Source organism: Apiospora marii (genome assembly GCF_038362585.1).
Source record: "Apiospora marii strain CBS 49790 chromosome Unknown utg000001l_segment0_segment0, whole genome shotgun sequence".
NCBI lineage: Eukaryota > Fungi > Ascomycota > Sordariomycetes > Amphisphaeriales > Apiosporaceae > Apiospora > Apiospora marii.
Window position 1 is genome coordinate 3,640,642 of NW_027117372.1, and position 18,310 is coordinate 3,658,951.

General features: G+C 51.6%; 4 protein-coding genes across 4 annotated transcripts; 3 read left to right on the forward strand and 1 right to left on the reverse strand.

The window, feature by feature from the left end:
- Positions 1-272: 272 nt before the first annotated feature.
- PG985_001186 (uncharacterized protein) lies at positions 273-1,342 on the forward strand (the record flags this gene model as incomplete). Its single annotated transcript, XM_066820955.1, has 2 exons — positions 273-416; positions 1,076-1,342. The coding sequence occupies 2 exons, from the start codon at positions 273-275 to the stop codon at positions 1,340-1,342; spliced, it is 411 nt and encodes a 136-aa protein (XP_066691834.1).
- A 2,759-nt stretch (positions 1,343-4,101) lies between these two features.
- On the forward strand, positions 4,102-4,887 carry PG985_001187 (uncharacterized protein; the record flags this gene model as incomplete). Its single annotated transcript, XM_066820956.1, has 2 exons — positions 4,102-4,297; positions 4,364-4,887. The coding sequence occupies 2 exons, from the start codon at positions 4,102-4,104 to the stop codon at positions 4,885-4,887; spliced, it is 720 nt and encodes a 239-aa protein (XP_066691835.1).
- Positions 4,888-7,799: 2,912 nt separating this feature from the next.
- Positions 7,800-10,584, reverse strand: PG985_001188 (uncharacterized protein; the record flags this gene model as incomplete). The annotated part of the gene is made up of 5 exons (XM_066820957.1): positions 7,800-9,011; positions 9,065-9,197; positions 9,249-9,788; positions 9,850-10,176; positions 10,559-10,584. 5 exons carry the CDS (start codon positions 10,582-10,584, stop codon positions 7,800-7,802), a joined length of 2,238 nt encoding a protein of 745 aa, XP_066691836.1.
- A 257-nt stretch (positions 10,585-10,841) lies between these two features.
- On the forward strand, positions 10,842-12,061 carry PG985_001189 (isoprenoid synthase domain-containing protein; the record flags this gene model as incomplete). Its single annotated transcript, XM_066820958.1, has 2 exons — positions 10,842-10,982; positions 11,138-12,061. Exons 1-2 carry the CDS (start codon positions 10,854-10,856, stop codon positions 12,059-12,061), a joined length of 1,053 nt encoding a protein of 350 aa, XP_066691837.1. The 5' UTR covers positions 10,842-10,853.
- Between the last annotated feature and the right edge of the window lie 6,249 nt (positions 12,062-18,310).

The following is an 18,310-nucleotide window of genomic DNA, read 5'->3' on the forward strand; positions in this document are numbered from 1 at the left end:
CCTGTGGTTCAGCCGAATACAGTCCGCCCGCAAGCAGCCGGATCTGTCCCGTCCCTAACCCAGAACTAACCCCTGTTCATCCCACCCACTCTGCCAGGAACACATGCAGGCACAAAAACTTTGCGCTGCAAGGCACAAGCGACAAGTATCTCCCGAGTTGGTTTTTTGCGAACTAATTTCTTTTGGGAATGGAAACGTCCACCGTCGTGAGGCATATATCGCGCGACGTTGCTGACGTGCGCGTCTCTTGGCAAGGCCCCTCGAATACCACGATGATTCCAAGGCCAAACGCCCGCCTTCCCCGCCTACGGTTCCTTGGACAAGCCTCTGGTTTCGTTTCTGGTGTCGTTGCTTGGCCAGCCAGCACGCCCCGAGAGCAAAAGGGCCACTATGACGTCGAAAGCTCTTTGCCATTCGTAGTAGTATCCGGCGAAGACTTTTGAGGCTGCAAATTCTTCGCCGCTTCCGGCCGACTATGTACTGTCTTAAGGACCGCAAGCCTTGTCGGCATCTTTGCCCAAGGATAGGATGGCATATAGTAGCATAGCGTTGAATGACCGCTTGGAAATGGGTGGTTCCGCTCGGTCGCATGTCTCGTCAATCGAGATTTCGGGTGAGAACGGCCGTGACTCATTGATATCTTTGCGGCAGTTTTCTCATTGGATCGATAACATCTGGTCGCATCTGCCAGTCTCGTCTCGAAGGAAGTCAGGTCCACCATGCAGCAGCAACCTCCACCACACTGCACAATATTGACGTTCGCAAAGAAAACCAAAGAAACCCCGCATCACAAGCGAGCAAGCAGTTATAATGCGAGCGTATAGCGACTATCACAAGCTCGGACGTTGCGCAAATTGAGAGAAAATAATGTTGCAGCAGGCCGATTGGAGCGGCTGAGCCTGGCCTGTCGAAAACCCTTCCACAACGAAGACGGAGGAACTGGTGAGCGAGTATTGCGTTGAACTGCATCATGCATGACCAATATCATATGTGGCCATCCCAACAGAAGCTACAAGCTTCAGCCCGACACCAAGCGGGAAGTGTAAAGGCATAAGCCATTCCCAACCCACTCCAGTCAGTCAATCCCACATGGTTGGCATATTGGGCCTCCCATCATCGCAGAAGCGTGCGACGGTGCCCAAGCAACTTCAGAGCTTCGGGTTCTGAAATGAGGGCCGCTATGGACGACTTGTACAACGTCTGGCATCTAGCATCTGGCTCTGGCTCTGGCTCTGGCTCTGGCTCTGGCTCTGGCTCTGGCTCTGGCTCTGGCTCTGGCTCTGGCTCTGGCTCTGGCTCTGGCTCTGGCTCTGGCTCTGGCTCTGGCTCTGGCTTTGATTAGATAGACACCCTCTCCAATGTGATGTGAGACCCGTTGGAGTCGCAGGCCTAAAGCTCGGGCAATGGGTAGCAGACTTGGCACGACAGTCTAGTCGACCACCGTCCTTGACTTAGGCATAGTGGGATTGTCGAGAAGCCGTGGTTCTCGATGAGTAGAGTGCAATTCGGCAGGTTCTGGCGAGACCCAGGTGGTGTTCCAATCACCACGGTCATTCCGTGTTCTTGGAGCTAAAGAGCAAAACGAAAGTCGCTTGCATCACAGCAGGCATCATCGTCATGTAGGCAAGCGTGCGAGATGGTCCAACGGGTCAGCAAAAATGGCAAATCGATGACGACAGACGACAAACAGATCTTTGACTTTTACGGGTCTGGGGTTTCTCAGGAGCGGCAAAGACATTCAAATGCGTTCAGACCAGAAATGGGAAGTCACCTAACCCGCCTAATCTGCCAAATCAACCAATTCGTCGGCTGCTTCGGCAAGCGGCAAGCGCGGGCGTAATGTTTAATAGGAACCGCGAGGAAGGTTCAATTTGATACGACTGAAGAATTGGGGCATTCTTGACAAACACATCTCAGTGCAGATCCCAAACGAGAATCGCAACTGTCAAGACATGTGCTCAATCCGATCGCGTACCAGCTTGTTAGCCAGCTCAAGTTGCCAGCGATCGGTTCAGCACACTCGACTCGGGGCTGAACAATGTACATTAAAAGTTTTAAATTTCTAATTCATATTATATTATAATAGCGTTTTAGCGGTATTCGTTATTATAATAGCGATATCGAGATAATGAGGTTATAAAAGTCTGAGCGGATTAACGTACGACCCTTCGCAACCTCGTATTTCTCTCCTCCCTTCGCAATATATCTTTAACGTTGGTAATACCCTTATTTACGATATCGTATTAAACTTATCACTGTCGCGATTAGCTTATTTTTCCGGCCATTTCGATGCCTATTTCGATGAAGGGGAAACTGGTGCGACCGGCGGCCATTCCGCCGATGTGGCTCGAAACGTGGCTCGAAGTATAGCTCGAATGTGGCCGATGTGGCTCGAATATGGCCGATATGGCTCGAATATAGCCGGTCAATTATTTAAATTTCGTTATTCACATTATAGCTAATATTCTTACAGTAGCGTATTATTTTGCGATAATACGCTACTTTATATTATAACCATAATATGCATTATCACGACCCCTAATGCACATCACTAAACATCTGGAGGGCTCCCGCTATCTGGTTTCCGATGCGATGCCCTGCTGTGTGGCGCACTAATGGTGGCTGGGTTCGCGGCTAAGTAAGACAACCCGCGGGGCTTTTCCAGTCAGCTATGAGTCAAGCGCCCCATTACGACTACGTCTTCTCAGCTCTTACGGAAGAGGATCGTTCAGATACATTTCCCTTTGGATCATGGGGCATCCCGAAATAGAACTCTCTCCTCTTTCGCCTCCAAGAAACCTCCGCACATGATGCAGAACATCCGGGTCATTAGGTGGATGTCTGGAGAGCCAGATCGTAACTTGAGCGTTCGTTACCTGCCGTGGACGACAGTAACACGAGGTGCGTTGCTAGGCAAGTATTGTGTGCTCGACATGAAGTGTCCCATTGACAATACAATGCCATTGTCGCATTCTCATCCAGAAAATCGGGCAACTGCAGCCCGCCAACCTCCTCTTTCGCCCAAACGGTGCTCAATCAATATATCCGTCCAATCACACCCTGGCACTCATGATAGCTCACCAAGCCATATTAGGGCGCCCTATCAGCAACTCGTGTATGATTCGTTCGCTAACCACATCCACACACACTCATTCAGAAACCTGCATCTCTCGTCACCTCGTATTTGCAGCCTGTGACTGTGTGTGGAAGGTTCTATCACCGGCCTCGGCCAACGCAGCCTGCTAGGTACGCTGACTTCAGCATCGATAAGCGGCGAGTCCTCGGCGCTCACTGGGTCTCATCCGAATTGGTTTACGATGGGCGCAGAGGTCGATCCGGTAACAAGATTGGCAGAGGTAGGTATCGTGTTGCGTTCTCCCATGCTAAGTATAGATAGAGCACTCGTGACTTATACCGTCTTTTCGCAAAGCTATTGATCTGATAGCGAGCGAGTGGGCCGATCGATGTATGGTTGTTACGAGGTAACGGGCCACCATATCGTGCGAACCCATGGGGCGTTGGGCTGAAAAGGTGTGGGCGGACTTGCCGAATATGTAACCTAATGGCAATAGCTTGACAGGTTATACTCCACTGGCTTTCCCATCCGGGCAATGGCAGACCCCTCTGGGTAGCGTAAACACGGCAACGCCCACGTAGATCGTATAGCAGCGCCCCCCTGCCCCCCCCCCCCTCCTCCTCCCCCTCCACCATGCGAGCCAGCCTCCCTTTAGCAGTATCGTTACTTCGAAAGGCCAGCCGGCGGATGGCGATGGGACAGTCATCAAGCACGCTCGCCATGTAAGGTTGCGTTGCAGGGGCAAAACAAAGCAGGAGGGCTCTCAGCCAGACCTGCAGTACTTAAATACCACGGGATGGCCTCCGTTGCGTCACACTTTTGGATGCTCTCTACCTCTCATCCACCTATCTACTAATACCAATCACCTTCTCTGTGAACCTCTGCTAGTCTTGTCGAGTTTTCGGCAGACATCACAATCGCTACTCGCTTTTCACACATACAAGCAATCGCGAAGACGTATCGCTGAGGGAAGACTTGGGATCACTACTTTCGCTACTAGCAAAACCACAAGACCTCGAGTCGAGATGAAGATGCAAATTGCACCTGTGGCCGGGCTCGTCGCCGCTGCCAACGCCTGGGGTGCTCCTGCCGGCACCGGCGGTACTGCCTACACCACTCTCGTTACTACCGCATACACAACCTACTGCCCGGAGCCCACCACGTTCGCGTACAAGAACGTGACGTACACGGTCACCTCCGCCACCACCCTCACCATCACCAGTAAGTTGTCGATAGTGACTGGCCCTCTTCTTGCTTGACCCAAATAACTGACCAGCTTCCTCTCAGACTGCCCTTGCACCATCAGTGTAAGCCAGCCCCCGCCAGTAACGACTACGTCGTACTGCCCGCCTGTCACGTACCCTGTCGGTACGGGTAAGCCTCCTGTGCCTACCTACCCGGGACAGCCTCCTGTGCCCACCTACCCCGGGCAGCCTCCTGTTCCTACCTACCCAGGCAAGCCTCCAGTGCCTCCTGTGCCCACCTACGGCAACAGCAGTGTCGTGCTTCCTCCTCCGACCACTGCTGTTCCTCCTCCTGCCCCTGGCACCACGGGATACTACACAACCATCACGTATACGCCTGCTCCCAGCACCTACCTACCTGGAACCTCGGCCATCCCCGGTCCCGGTGCCCCCGGTGCTCCCAGCACTCCTGGTGCCCCCGGCGCTCCCGGTGCTCCCGGCGTTCCTACCAACACGCCCATTGCGCCAACTGCCACAAGCCCTCCTGCGATCCCTACTGCCGGCGCTGCCAAGGCCGGCACTGTGGGTGCCTTGCTAGCCGTCGCCGGACTGGCGATTGCTTTGTAAAGTGCCAGCGGACTTGCCCATTGAAAAGCCCCCGGTATGGAAATTTCGATACTTGGCGGGAGATGACGACCACACATCATGTTTGGATTTAACGCATTTTACGGAAACGTTTCTATACCCTCTTTGAACCAAGGCGTAAGCAACTCGGGAGCTTGGTACTTTTTTACGGTGTTACGATGATATCCGGTAACGATGTCCTCTTTGGGATGATACGCCGACGAAACAGCAGGTTATTTATTGACGGAATTCTTTCGGCATTTTGTGGTGCATAGGAGTTGTTCGCCTGGGGAGAAGAAAGGCACATAACTAATACGGGATACCCAATTACGCTCTCTTGATATTTGCATATAGCTCAAGCCAAACTGAGCGACCAAAAAATAATACACCTAATAGACTATCTAATCATCCGGTCCGCCTGTTCTTTTGCTTGCCTACCTACACAAGCCAGCTGAAATCCGCTCCCTCGTCTCTCTCACTCGCTCTTTCCCTCTTTCCTCTCTTCTAAACTGTGATCTTGCAGATAGCGATGCCTGTCAATCAGGTCACTACTATAGTGGGTAGTAAATCCTGGGCAGCTGAGCATCCAATAGGCTTACCGGGCCAAGAGACTGGGACCCCTTGTAAAACTCAATTGGCGAATATATATTGAATGCAATGTAGGTGTGAATCAACCCCAGCCTTCTCTGCTGTTGCTGCTGCTGCCGACTCTTATCTACGCTGGCTGATCTTCACGTTCCATCCCCAAAAACGAAGCAGCAGATCATCCTCGTTGGTCCAGCATAGGAAGCTTTGCCAACTCACCCGCTCACCCGCTCATACCCTCCCTCGCCTCTATTCCTCTCTTTCCCCTCAAAGCAACCAACTACCGTCACAGGCGACAGCTCACAACTTAGCAACATGCAGAGGGACGGCTGGGCGCGTGGGAAACGGGGAGGCAGAATGTAACGGTAGCTCAACCCCCCCTCTTATCAGTAGCCCGTCCTCCCCTATCCCTGCCCCCTACCTAGCCTAGCGAATAAGCTTTCAAGCTACTTGAGAGACATAGGTACACCCCTTATGGATCGCCTGCCATGTGCGAAAGCTCGTGTTCCCGTGCCATTCGAACCAGAAGAAGGAAGTGTTTGGGTGCTTGGGGAGAAATAGGGAAGAAAGCCAGCCCGTTGAGATGGTCTGTTGGTGCGGGGCAGCCCAGCAGAAAGGGACGAGCATCCGAGGCAGGTGGTAAAGAAGATCCTGGACAGACTTGACAGGGGTAGCTGCCCCCGTCGTATTGCGAAAATGCAGAGAATCAATATAACGTATACTTTCCCCTCTCTGCGCCAATTGGCCCAAGCAGTTGATCTTACGATCTCTCCGCACGCTGCTCATCATCCACTGCGGATAACGGCGGGGACGGAGAAGGGCTCGAGCTGCCTTGGATATAGACTGATCATTGAAAAGCGATCGTCTTGGATTGGACCCGAATTGAGGGATAAGACATGCTAAGCCAAGGCAGCGGCGTACTAAAAGGATCACGCCTGTTGAGAGTGGGTGTTGAAAAGCTTGACATTCGAAGCAGCTGACTGCCTACCTAGGTTAACGTAATCGCAAGCTTACAAGAGCAGGCAGAAGAAAGCTAAAGGCAACCATGTTGGATAATTGGTCGATAGCCAAGGTAGGAATTATGGAGGAAGGGACAGAGAGAGAAAAAAAGGCCTCAATACGAACAATCTCCCGTCATCACATCATTGACCGGGGGGCGTGGTTGTGTTGGGGTTCCATTGGAACGAACCGTCCAGCGGGACTGTCGGATAGATGGTCGAGACCGGACAGGGGCGGTTGTTACCAGGTCACAAAACAAAGCAAAGAGCACATCAAGCACCAGAGACTTGACCGAAGAGGAGTTGCATGACAGCTAGAGGGAGGGGGCCAGCAAGGTAGTATAATATTCGGGCCAGTTATGACTGATGTGCATTTTGTTGTTCCATTAGAAGCAGGAGTCCGCCCCTCCCTTCCCTTGGTTGTACACACCATCACCACATACCTGCCGGGCAGCTAAACTATATGATATGACACTGTGAAAAGAGTGAGGAATCACCACCGCTTCTCACGCAAATTATTGACCCTTTGCGACTAGGCGACCCTGCAGGGAACAACACTCTCACATCCTCGCGGGCTGGTGCGACTCTCACTCTTTGAGATGGTGCCTAAGGAGGTATGTATACTGGCAGGTAGGAATGTGGTAGGTAAGGAGATACTGACTGACACGCTGGTCTGGCCCCCCAACCAACGATTGCCTCGCATGCAAGCACACATACCATGCCCAATCCAGGAATGAGTTCCATGCTTGCTGCTCTAGGGTGTATGTATTTGCTGTCCCTTGCTGCTTCCGGATCAGGATGCGCGAGTTGGCCAGAGGCAAGGTACGCTGCCAGGTACGAAATTTTAGATAGCTGAGGAAACCTCCCTGGATACGTAGCAGAGATAGAGCAGCTGATGAACTCCAGCAACAGTGGAGTACTTTTCGCTGGGAAATCCGTCACATCCAATGTGATATCAGTAGTGTTTACTATCCTTGCTGCTTAGATATGAAAAAGCAGTCTTGGAAAATGCTAGCGAATATGCCGGTGCTGCCTGGACAGCGAAGGCCCCGACATCTCACTGTTGCAGTCACTTGACTCCGAGAGTAACCCCCGTGATCTTTGCCCGGCCAGCATGGGATCGCCAGTCTGACTAGGCTGAGTTTGTTGCTAGCACAGTCAGACATTCTGGCAGTCCGCTGCTTGTTCCTTCGAGGGTCCTTATCGACAATATGGTGGTATAGCCAATTTCTTACAATTAAAACCTCGTGATATCATTATAGTCATCTCTCATGTCGCCACGTGTTGATGGAGCTCCCGTCTTCCTTCTTCACTTCGCAAAATGATGCCCGATCAACCGTCTTCATCGAGGCCAGTTGCGTCCATACGAGACCTGACTTCTCGGATCAGGGCCTTCGCCTCCTCGACCTCTACTCCATCCTGGCACAGCTCATTCGCCAGGCGGTTTGCAGTCGTGAGATCCTCGGTGCGCATCGCGTGTCTGGCGAGCCACATGCGTGCCTTTGACGTCGCAGCAGTAACACCTGTGCCCTCTCTGCTACTTCCAGCTCCTTCCCTACCATCGCCGTCCTCGTCGGACCCCTCATCATTATGAATCACAATGCTCTCTCCCACATTATCCCCAGATGCGCCTTCTTCTTGCGCAACACACATTTCCATGTACGCTTTGGCGTCGTCGCTTTGCTGCAGGCTTTCGTACATCATCGCAACCTGCAAGAGAATCTCGGGGTCCATATGAGCGCCACGTAGGCTCATCGGCCCGCTCCCGTTACTGCCAAAGCTGCTTCCCGTATCGTAGTAACTCTCAGCAAGCAGCGCACGTTTGAGCGCCTTGATACCGTCTAGATGCCTGTTCATGCGCTGTAGGCATGAGCCCACCGCCATCCACATCTTTCCATCCCATGGCCGTAGACCGGCTGCCTTTTTGTAGTACCATAAAGCATACGCATGCATCTCAAGGACCTCGTACGTCTGGCCCAGACCATACCACGCGCGGTAGTCGCGTCTGTTCACGTCGACAGCTCGCCGGTATGACTCGATAGCCGCATGTGTATTTTTCAGCTCAACGTACTCATGGCCCATGAGAGTCCAAGCCGAAAGACAAGACCGGTCAAGGGTAAGCGCACGGCGGAAATATTGCACAGCCTTCTCGTGCAAGGACAGCAACGAGTAATAATTCCCAATGACTACGCATGACTCGGGACGGAACTTGTCGATGCCGGAGCATAGATGTGCGAGGAATGCGAGTTTGGGCCTCGAGTTCATTACATATAGGATATTAGAGTAATGGTCCAAGGAGTCGAGCCGGTGGGGGTGCAGTGATAACAGTCGGCTAAAGTGCTGCTCGGCTGCAACAAGGTCCTTCGCGTGGTATGACAGGAGGGCATCGCAGGTCAGTAGGAATGATGAGGTAGGGAATATGCCCAGAAGCGCATCCAACGAGTTGGCGAGGTTGTTATCATGTTGGTAGAGCTCCAGTGAAGTATGGATGTGGAACATGAAAGAGACGATATTCTGCGGTAATCTTGGCATCAAGCGATTGAGCTAAACTTCAGTCAGCAAGTATACTACGTCGCCAAGATACTGGGTCAACTTACATCTTCGACTCGGGATATCAGGGACGTCATCTCGAGCCAGCAACCCCAATTCATAGGGAAAAGGTGCACGCTCCTTCCCAGCCAGTACATTGCAAGCTCCTCGTTCTTTTGCCTCGCAAGCACCATACCATACCTGTGTCTCGGTTAGCATCTGGGAGCAGTAGAAGCCGGTCCTGAGTCTTACAGGTACTCTAGCCATCCTTGGCTATCAGCATCTTCGCCGTCGTCGGTCTTGCGTGCATCAAACCAGGCCTCCAAATACCGGCTGATCGGCAGCAACTGCTTGTTGACGCACGCACCGAGATCTTGAGGGCCCATGACCATCTCGGAATCCTCATCTTTCCTCTTCTCTCCAGATAGAAATTTGGCATATAAGGCGAGGAACAAGCTTCGCTGACTGATTTGTGGTAGAGCCGGTGCGTTAGGTGACCTTGCGCTTGACGCAGGAGCCTTCCCTTTGCCTTTTCCCTTGGGCGTCGAAGCTTCTTTCGTAGAGACAATGTTGGCTATCGTCGAGTCGGGTAGGAAGACAGCTGCACAACGGTCAAACTCGCGGCAGTCAAAGAGCGACTTCGCCAAGAGATATTTGTTGATCTCCCGTGCCTCCATAACAGCCTCATCGGGTTCTGTGTTCTGGGCCAGGACTATGGCTGGGTAACCTCCATTGTTGGGATCGTCGAACCCAGCCTCGGGTTCGGGGATGGCGTTCAATAGCTCGGCAGCCCTGTTGGTGACGAATTGTTGGTATGTCAACGAAGCAAGCTAGGCGGAGAGGTCATCCTCACCATTTGGAGGATTGGTACAAGCACCTCTCAGAGCACTTGACGACTGCTTCTTGAAGGGCGCTTCGGAGCTGGACGGTCTCGCGCTCGTTCAAGGCCATGGTGAGCGGGGCCCCGTCTGCATGGGGGTCGTCCTCGTTCTTGTTCGCGCGCAGGTTGCTCTCGGCGACTACCTTGTCCGGCCGTATCTGCAGTATAGATATTCGGCCTTGTCGGAGACTGACGTCAATGCAGGCTGGTCTACCTTGCGACCAAGAGCCCGAGTCTTTGGCGCGGTCTTGGGACGCGTAACTTGGTAATTGCGCTTTATTGGGTGCGGTAGTTCGCGATCTGCCTAGCTTCAAGGTTTGTTCCTGAATAACCTAACGGATAAGGTACATATGATTGTAGGGGTTGGATCCATCAATTGGAGTGAACATCAATTGGAGCTGAATGACAACCCGCGAAGAGCTCGGGACATTCCACTACCCCACCAAAACAACACCAAGTAAACATCAAGTGTTGGGATTAGATCGGATGGGTTTGATGGAGATTCCAAGGTCCTATTTCTCACCGCCCTCCGGAAAAGGCTTATCGGCCACATTTCATGCATAATCGATAAGAGGGAGAAGGGATTATTTGGGCTATCAATGGCTAGCAGTACTCAGGAGGTCTTACTGGCACCTTTCTAGACGGCCACTAACTGCATCGGTAATAAATCCAACTCACTCACCCCTGGTTGGTGACAGGCAGTGGCATGGTGGGGTGAAACGGACGGGTGAGATGGATAGATTTAATTACACGGCCAATGGACTCGCTCTTTCTTCGAAGAAAGAACTCTCCCCCGTACGTACAAACTTCGTGTGACAGTCAGACGCATCGGCGGACCTTTTTAATCCCCATCTCATTACCAATTCTCTTCAATTTCTGGTCAACGTCTTGTTCCTTCGAGCACCCGGAGAGATCGGAAATTTAATAAGACCCCTCCACGACCCCTCCAAATTAACACACAGGGACAAGTAGCGACAATGTCCAAGGCAAAGACCCCTGAGTACACCAAGTTCGAGAATGTCTTCAAGGACAAGCTCGTCTCGCAGCTTCTCGAGAATGCTCAGAAGTACAACCTGCCAAAGGAGCAGCTCGATTGGTTCAAGAAGGTAAAAAAGAAGAACAAAACGACTTTCTACAGCCAGACATCGCCTTTTGCGATGCGGTGTGGCCCCTCCTCGTGATCACCACCACCGACCCCACTGGACGATGTGTCCTCTGTCGCCTCAGCTTCAACCTCATACTTTATCTAACATGCATACAGGTGCTCGAGGTGAACACTATGGGCGGGAAATGCAACCGTGGCATGTCCGTTCCCGATACCGTGTCACTGCTTCTTGGCAAGGAGCTAGATGAGGAGCAGTACTTCATGTCCGCCACCCTTGGCTGGATGATTGAGCTTCTCCAGGCCTTCTTCCTCGTCTCTGACGATATCATGGATGGTAGCATCACCCGCCGTGACCAGCCTTGCTGGTACCGCCAGTCCGGCGTGGGCATGATCGCCATCAACGATGCTTTCCTGCTCGAGTCTGCTATCTACCTTCTCCTGAAGCAGCACTTCAAGACCCACCCTGCTTACATTGACCTGGTCGAGCTATTCCATGAAGTGACCTTCCAGACTGAGCTGGGTCAGCTGTGTGACCTGCTCACTGCCCCTGAGGATAATGTCAACCTCGACAACTTCAGCATGGAGAAGTACAGCTACATTGTCATCTACAAGACGGCCTACTACAGCTTCTACCTTCCCATCGCCATTGCGCTGCACTACCTCAACATCGCTACGCCCAAGAACTTGAAGCAAGCGCACGATATTTTGATCCCCATGGGCGAGTACTTCCAGGTTCAGGATGACTTCCTGGACTGCTTCGGAACCTATGAGCAGATCGGCAAGCACGGCACTGATATCATGGACAACAAGTGCTCCTGGATTGTGAACCAGGCTCTCAACAAGGCGACCCCTGAGCAGCGACAGGTCTTGGAGAAGCACTACGGCCGCAAGAACAAGGAAGATGAGGCTGTCGTCAAGAAGTTGTTCGATGAGATGAAGCTGAAGGAGCACTACCAAGAATACGAAGAGAAGCGCGTGGGTGAGATTCGCCAGATGATTGCCAACATCGACACCAGCGACGGCGTAAACTCCGCCATCTTCGAGGCCTTCTTGGCCAAGATCTACAAGCGCTCCAAGTAAAGAGTGGCGAGAAAGGGTTAGCAATCATCCCATAGGTAGAATGATTGATCGGATTATCGACCAAGCATAGATATAGATATACCCGGCCATCTGGATGAAATATAAACACAAGTAAAATGGCCTCCGGACTCAAATAATACCTCAAGATCCAGGTAGTACTCGGGTCCTCACACCATGGAGAGCCCCAAGTCAGATACGCGTAATGATGATGACGCCTTCGGCTGAGCAAAAGTACCGCCTCACTGCTCTTCCTCTCGCAAAAGTAGAGAAATACTACCAGATCGAAACAGCCCTCCCATTATGTCGCACTGATAGTAAACGAAGCCGATGAACGCTCCTGGGCCCCCTCATAGATTTCACATGCTTCCATACACCCAGAATAATAAACCCGCTGTCACTCCTGCACTTGAACTTGGGTCTTCAAACTTGATGAGCTCTCTTCTTTCGACGCCATCCATGTCCAACAGGATAGTACTCGAAAAATTCCATAAGACTTCGGCAGATTCCTCGAGACTGCCAAATGACTACGTTGGATCGGTAGTTGCATTTATACTATCTTCACATTGAGTAGACAGTGTAGCAGCCACTCTCGTAACATCCGTGAGCGTGCGCGTTTACGTGTGTTCCTTGCGGGCCCACGTTATCTATTCTATTAACAAAAGCTTGTGGCGTTTATAGCATCATCTCTGCGATTCTTATATAGTTTAGGCGATGATGGCTTGGCTCTGGCAGAGAGGGCTTTGGACTGGAGTAGCGAACGTCCGGCTTGTATGTCGGTCGCAAAAACTGCCTATAAGCAACGAAACCAGATACCCCTTCCTGAATATTCAACATATACTAATAATGTATGTATGCAGTGTGAAATGAAATGTAGCAGGAACGGGGTGGCAACCAACAATAGATGTGCCTGCATATCCTCTCTCCCGACGTAGCATCAACGTGACTAGGCTCCAACCATTCCCATTCACTCAGGGTAGAAGCGGGAAACTCGGAAGATGGAGACGAGAAGACTGGCTATACTGGATTCGAGACTTCGAGCTCGATAGTCGTTTGATTTGTTAATGAATATTATGTTGTCAGGATAAGAAATCCACGCCTCCCACCAGCATGTTCCCAAAGCCAGTGACAAAGGGGCTCATTGGACCCTATATCCCATGTCGAACCCTATTGGCCCCCAAAGCTGAGTTGTTCTATTATTCCATGGGGGGTTAGCACTTCTATCTTGCCGTTTTTGAAACTCGCCCATCGTCAAAGAAATAATAAGCTGTATCTGGGTTGAGGTACTGTCGAGGGGTGGCCCCCAACTTGCCCCGGCAATGAAGTTCAATGACTCGATCTCCGAGTTTGGTCAATCAATTCGTAACAATGCTTCTAGGGGAGTCCTCAAATCGACTTCATGTGATCAAAGAATGGAGGCAGACTGCGATCGAACCTGGATTCGAGAGGATCACTTGAACATGCATGAATGTACTAGGAGGAAGTTGTAAGGCGTTTCTTGGTAGATGAGCTACCATATATTCGCTACTCATCCGCGCGTATCCAAACACGCCCGACTTCGAGTTTTCCATGCCAAGTGCATAGGACCGAGTTCGCTGTGGGTGATTTCAAAGCAATATCGGAACGGCGTCTGGAACCAAACCGATTGGCCACCAACGGATATGGCTTCAGGGGTCCGTCTCCTTTGTCGTTCAGGACTGCGAGGCCACACGACATTGGGGATGCTAGGGATGGCGAGTATTTTGACTGAATCCGTCATCATCCTCATTCGTGGTTCTACTGTTGGTCAGGATTATCTCTTTATGCTAGTCACAGTCTTTTAGCCATCTCCTCTTCTAGCCGAGCTGCGGCCAGTGATATGCGCGAACTTGATCATAAATAGTCTCTACTCAAATACTATGAACTGTACCATCTACTTTGTTCTACTTGGTCGTTGAATACCGAGTGCCGTTCCTCTCCTTTTCTCCTGCGACTTGTGTTTTTGGTATTTCACCCATCAGGAGCAGGTGGTATCTTTCAATACTACTACAACGGCTGCGTAGGTGCTTTTATACCAGCACGATAACCCCATTAGCCGATTACGGCGTTATATGTACCCTTGGGGGGAGGCGCCAAAATCCCGGTAACGACGGTGCAAGCGGTGGGCCTGTAAGTTCGTATTGGTCGGCATGCGCGTGACACTACTTGCACATGCATAATCCATGGCGCTGGTCGCCTGCACGGCGTGTCACAGCATGGGCTAGAAGGTGGTTTGCGTTTGCGATCCGTAGGGGGCTTCCGGCTCGTCCGCATACGCGGCTTTTGCGCAGGACAGACAATCAGACAGACACACGAACAGGCACAAGTCGCAAATCAAGATGGCTGGCTCGGTGCAGTGCCCCTGACTCAGGGTGGCGAGGCTATGTGAGATCTCGGGTTATTCAGGATTTCCCCCTTCCTTGAGTCATCGCAAAAGGGCGGTCAGCCCAAGAGAGAGAGAGAGAAAAAAAAAAGAATTGTCGCGGGCTACACACTTCTATCTACCACAGCCTCGGTGCGCCGGGAAATGTGTCGCCGTCGCTCCAAGGCTGACTAGTGTCTTACACCAGTGGAATCTTCCCCTTGCCGTGGAATTGTATGCATGTAACAGTCCCGGCATGTGAACAATATCAACATCCAGAACCCGTAGGTTGGCCGCCACCCCTCCCTGCGGTGAACTGCAGACAACCGTTAGCCCTTACTTCTTAGCTTCAGGAGCCGAAGGAGGATCCGGCGATAAGCGGGGTGACAGACTTCAGGGCGTGGCGCTGTGCCTTGCATTCGGTCGCTATCGCCTTGATTGGTTCTGGACAGGGTGCGGGCAGGTCGTCAGAACCGAACGGAAAAGCAGGGTGGCCGGCATTTTCCTCAATCAAACGGACCCCGCCTGGGATGAGGCGGAGAGGGTGGTCATCATCTGGGATAGTTGATGAAACCCGATGACTGATTTGTATATATTATATTACATATATACTCGTACATATAAGGTTGCCTACAAACATGGATATTGCGGTTCGCAGTTAGTAGTGATAGCAGCAGCAGCAGCGTCCCCAACGTCTTATCTGCTTCGGTCCCGACTTGGGATGCCACTGAGTCGATATTGGGCAAGCAAAAGCAATGGAGCAATTAGGTCAGACAAGGCTCGCGCTAGACATTGGTGTAAGGCAGGAGGATCTGGCGTGGCTGGTGAAACATGCAAGTTGGACACACTGGATTGGTTGATAGTTCCGAGACCAGTTGTAGGAAGAAAGCAGCAATGTTCGATGAGTGTCCGGCATATAGTACCTGATTCAAGATCACAGACACCCTGGTAATAGCAATATGCACATTATGGGAGTACATGGCTCCTCTACTCTATCGCAAGGCGGGGTTAGCGAGCTGATGTTGGTTGACTTGGGGTTATACCGATTTCTATTGCCATTATGTTATCATGCCTATATGTCTCTATAATTAATTATGGACTTCTCCGTATGATCCGCCGTAAGAATGAGCATTGTATTTTCGAAATCATGGCCCACACAGAGCTCTAGGATATCACGAAGAAGACAACCGGACTCTTGGCAAACTGCTGAGTCCTCATCTCTCAGATAATGTGCTCAGGCTCCCATTGCTCACTGCTGAGCCATAATTATATCAGACGGGCATTCTGGAATGGGTTCTTTCTTACCCAAGATGAACTCATGACATAATCATTGCCCAAGAAGGACACACGTAGCTTCATACGATATATGTAAGTATTACTAGACAACATGTGTATCGTGACACATGAAAGAAGTGGACAGTGAGGACCCCGCATATCAAGTAGGCATTGAAACGTCTGTTCCTTGGCTGTCGTGCGCTAACGCCTCTGGATGGACACAGCACAATATCAAAGTTGTTTTGCGTGCGCGACTCATACCCGACCGCGGGCCGTTTGTATAGGCATCGAATATATCCGGGCCCATGCGGATGCCGATGAGAGAACGAACGAGAATAGCTACCGTAGAGCGTAGTAAGTCGTAGTCAGAGCAGCAGCAACAGGCAGTAGGTAGTAGTACAAAGATAGGTATGTACCCTGCTTTCAGCACACCGCCCCTTGTCAGGGGTGCTTTTCAGACGCTACCAGTGTGCCTGACGAGGGCCAATCTAGAGTTTATCGCCTGTCAGCTGAAGGACGCTACCGTAAACATGTTAATGCAGGCCGACGTCTTAGGCGGAAATGCAGGATGCGGCGATTCCAGGGGACCCAGGGAGAGATGCAGGTGACCATGTCGTTGGGGTAGCGTAGCCTGTCGCGTTGCAGCATGTGGTTTTAGCCGTGGAATCTTACCAAGATGTTTTTCTTTGCACCTGCAGGAGAGGAGACCTGTGGACGGAGTCGGTGGATCACCAACTGTTTTTTTTTTTTCTTCTTCTCATGCACGCACGTCGCAGCCGATATCCTTCCTCCTCCTCCCTCTCGTGTTCCCGGACGACGCGATCCTTCACTGGCGATCAGACTATCTTTATCAAAGGACGGCGATGCGCAAAAAGTATGATATGTCGGTATGTTCAGGCAACAGGGTCGTATGCGCTGTGGTTCGAGAGACTTGCCTCTTTCGGTAACTGTCGCTGTTACCCCGCGTCTGCGCAAATAGTAAGTAGCAAGCCATGATGATCCCTGGGACGATGTGCAGAGTGCAGAGAGACGGATGGCGGCCTGGCCTGGCTTTGCGTCAGAGACGCCAAGCTTCGCAGATCATGGTCAGTGATCGCAAGCCTCTTTGGCTCCACCGCGCGCCTCCCAACCCCTCGCCCGCCCAAAAAGACACTACATCAGTTGCATGTAACCACGTACACACCTCACACCCAGTCACCTAACCTTAGATCAATCAAACAGAGCTTGCTTGGAGGTTCTTGAGCAAGTGCGGCTACAAAGAAAACCATTAGACTTCCAGCAATTTAGAGCGAGAAACGGAAAGAAGAAGAAAAAACCGGGATGGCTGTACGTAGAGAGTACAGACCGGAACACCGTTGACCATGCATTTGCAGCCAAGCGGAGACCCCGATACCTACCTACCTATACGTACGTACATACCACTACAAGGCACATCCGGAGCACTCGAATCAGATAAAGTAAACGAGACGCGTACAATCAGGGTGATTATATGATCCCCTGAGGAATGATGCCTCTCGTAAATAGAGCTGGCCACGTGTCTGGCAATTCGGGGTGTTCTAGAATCAGTACATCCAACACACGTATTCCTGTCGTGTCTCACAAGGCATCCCTCCTCTTCCCAACTTCCAGGCCAACATGGAAGGAAGGGGGGGACAGAAACATAAGCTTAAGAGGAAGTTGTGTTCCACCGAAGATGGCCGACTACCACCTCTCTGCCGCTCGTAAGAGGTGGTACACCCATCTTACGTTCTCGCCGGCAATCAACAACCGCCGTACACTGAAGTAGATATCACGACAAGCCCCGAGGTTAACGTCGATGATGATGTAGAAATGAGATTCCCAAGTGCCCCTCCAGTTCCACATGACGGACTGCCTACAGAAACCTGCACCTATTGCTAGTAATAGAGCTGTCAGCCCATCGACCTGTCCACCGCACTTGTTAGTCCGTGGTAGATGCCTGCTGCTTGCTAGGTGTGCACTGGACCACTACACTGTAGCCCGGTATGTGGTGGGGAATGCCCCATGATTGGAGCCTGGGTGCTGCTGGGTTTAACAAACAGGGCAAATGGACGGGCCCCGCCAGGGCGTTCTGTCTCGACTTGACGCTCGCCAATCGCACCTTTTTATAGAAGGGACACCCCTGTCTAGCACCTGCCGTAAGGGCGACATGTTCGATATTAGCGCCCTTCTAGCATCGATAGCCAGCCTCTTTGTGAATGCTGTCTTTTTTTTTCTTCGGTGCCTCTTTTTTTTTTTTTCCCTCTGCCCCTCCAAGTCGGAGATGGTGGGCATGCCCACTCTCTCTTCCAGCCACGCAAGACAACGACACCGACACCGTCATGGGCTGCTTAAGTCCGTCCTCCCGGCACAGCACCCCGTGAGAACGTTACAGACTGTCGATTACTCGCGAGGATAGCGCTCGGCCGCTCGACCTGACAGGAGCCTCTCCGGTGGGCCGACACCCCTTTTGACTTTGACCAACCCTTCCTTAAAAAAGAAAGAAAAGGGCCAAGCCCGGAAAAAAACGAATACAAAAATCAAGGTTGCTTTCTTCCTGTTCCTGCGCAGAAGATAAATCAATCAATAGGAAGACCAGA